Source organism: Monoraphidium neglectum, assembly GCF_000611645.1.
Source record: "Monoraphidium neglectum strain SAG 48.87 unplaced genomic scaffold scaffold03206, whole genome shotgun sequence".
NCBI classification, from domain to species: domain Eukaryota; kingdom Viridiplantae; phylum Chlorophyta; class Chlorophyceae; order Sphaeropleales; family Selenastraceae; genus Monoraphidium; species Monoraphidium neglectum.
In genome coordinates this window covers 4,559-5,542 of record NW_014010422.1, presented here as the reverse complement: position 1 = coordinate 5,542, position 984 = coordinate 4,559, and the positions used below count along the sequence as shown (strand labels likewise).

Here is a 984-nt window from a genome sequence, read left to right as displayed (position 1 = left end):
TCGGCAAATGGGACAGGATGGGCGTCCGGGGCGCGCGGCCGTGGACGCCTCTCCGCTCTGCCTCACACCCTAGGAGGCAGACGGGGCCAGCCGCCTGCATGCCGGAGAGGTTTTAACGCAGCGCTACTCAGCTGCCGCAACGCTTGATCCGGCAGCCGGGGATTTCGAGTCTCCTGGTGGCATGCGCCCGGGCCTGCACCCCTCCCAACGCATACACGCGCGCACGCACGCACGCATGCACGCATGCACAAATGCACACAAACACGCACAACAGAAATGCCCCCGCCCTCGCCCACATACCAAGCCAGCCCTGGCCCATACCTCAAGCAAGGTTCGTTGCTGCCCTCTAGAGCCCCTCCAAATCCCCTTTCGCCCCCTCAGCTTTGGCAGCGCGAGCTACCTACTCCTCACGCTGCTGGCGACATGGCTGCTGCCTTCCCCGGAAGGCATGCGCATGTGGCGTGACCAGGTGCGGTGCCTCCCGAGGCTCGCGGCCGCCACATCGCCCAGGCGGCTGCGGTGGCCCCGGCAGGCGCAGCGGCCCTCCGCCCGCGGCTCCGCATGCACGAGGTCGGCGGCAGCGAGGCCGCCGCGCGGGCTGGCCGCGACTCGTGGCACGCGCGCCGGCCTGCTGCACACCGCCTACGTTGGTGCTGACAGCACGCAGAAGCTCACGACCATGCGCTCAATCGGCGTTACACACACACACCACACACGCATACACTCACGCGCCCATACACTCCCACACACCCTCTCTGTGTGTCCCCCTAACCAGGTGCCCGCGATCCTGTACGAGCGCTCCATGGCGGTGTTTGGCGCCGCGCTCGTCATCGACATCCTCAACTCCCTGTTCGAGCTCAGGTCCACCAAGCTGGACTTTGCCCTACTGCCCTGCTTCATCAAGGGCATGGCCACCACCACCAACGTGCTGCTGCGTGGGGGCCGCGGCGCGGTCGTGCTCGGAACGGGCGGGCGGATGTGAGC

At 67.5% G+C, this 984-nt stretch overlaps 1 protein-coding gene across 1 annotated transcript in view; it reads left to right on the top strand.

Annotated features, from left to right (window-relative positions):
• Positions 1 to 454: 454 nt before the first annotated feature.
• Positions 455 to 984, top strand: part of MNEG_12360 (chlamyopsin-6) — a gene marked incomplete at both ends in the record, with an annotated part of 4,076 nt that continues 3,546 nt past the window's right edge. Inside the window, 2 exons of the mRNA XM_014039167.1 lie at positions 455 to 469; positions 776 to 978. Of these exons, the coding sequence (XP_013894621.1) occupies positions 455 to 469; positions 776 to 978 (218 nt within the window). The remainder of the gene's footprint in view (positions 470 to 775; positions 979 to 984) is intronic.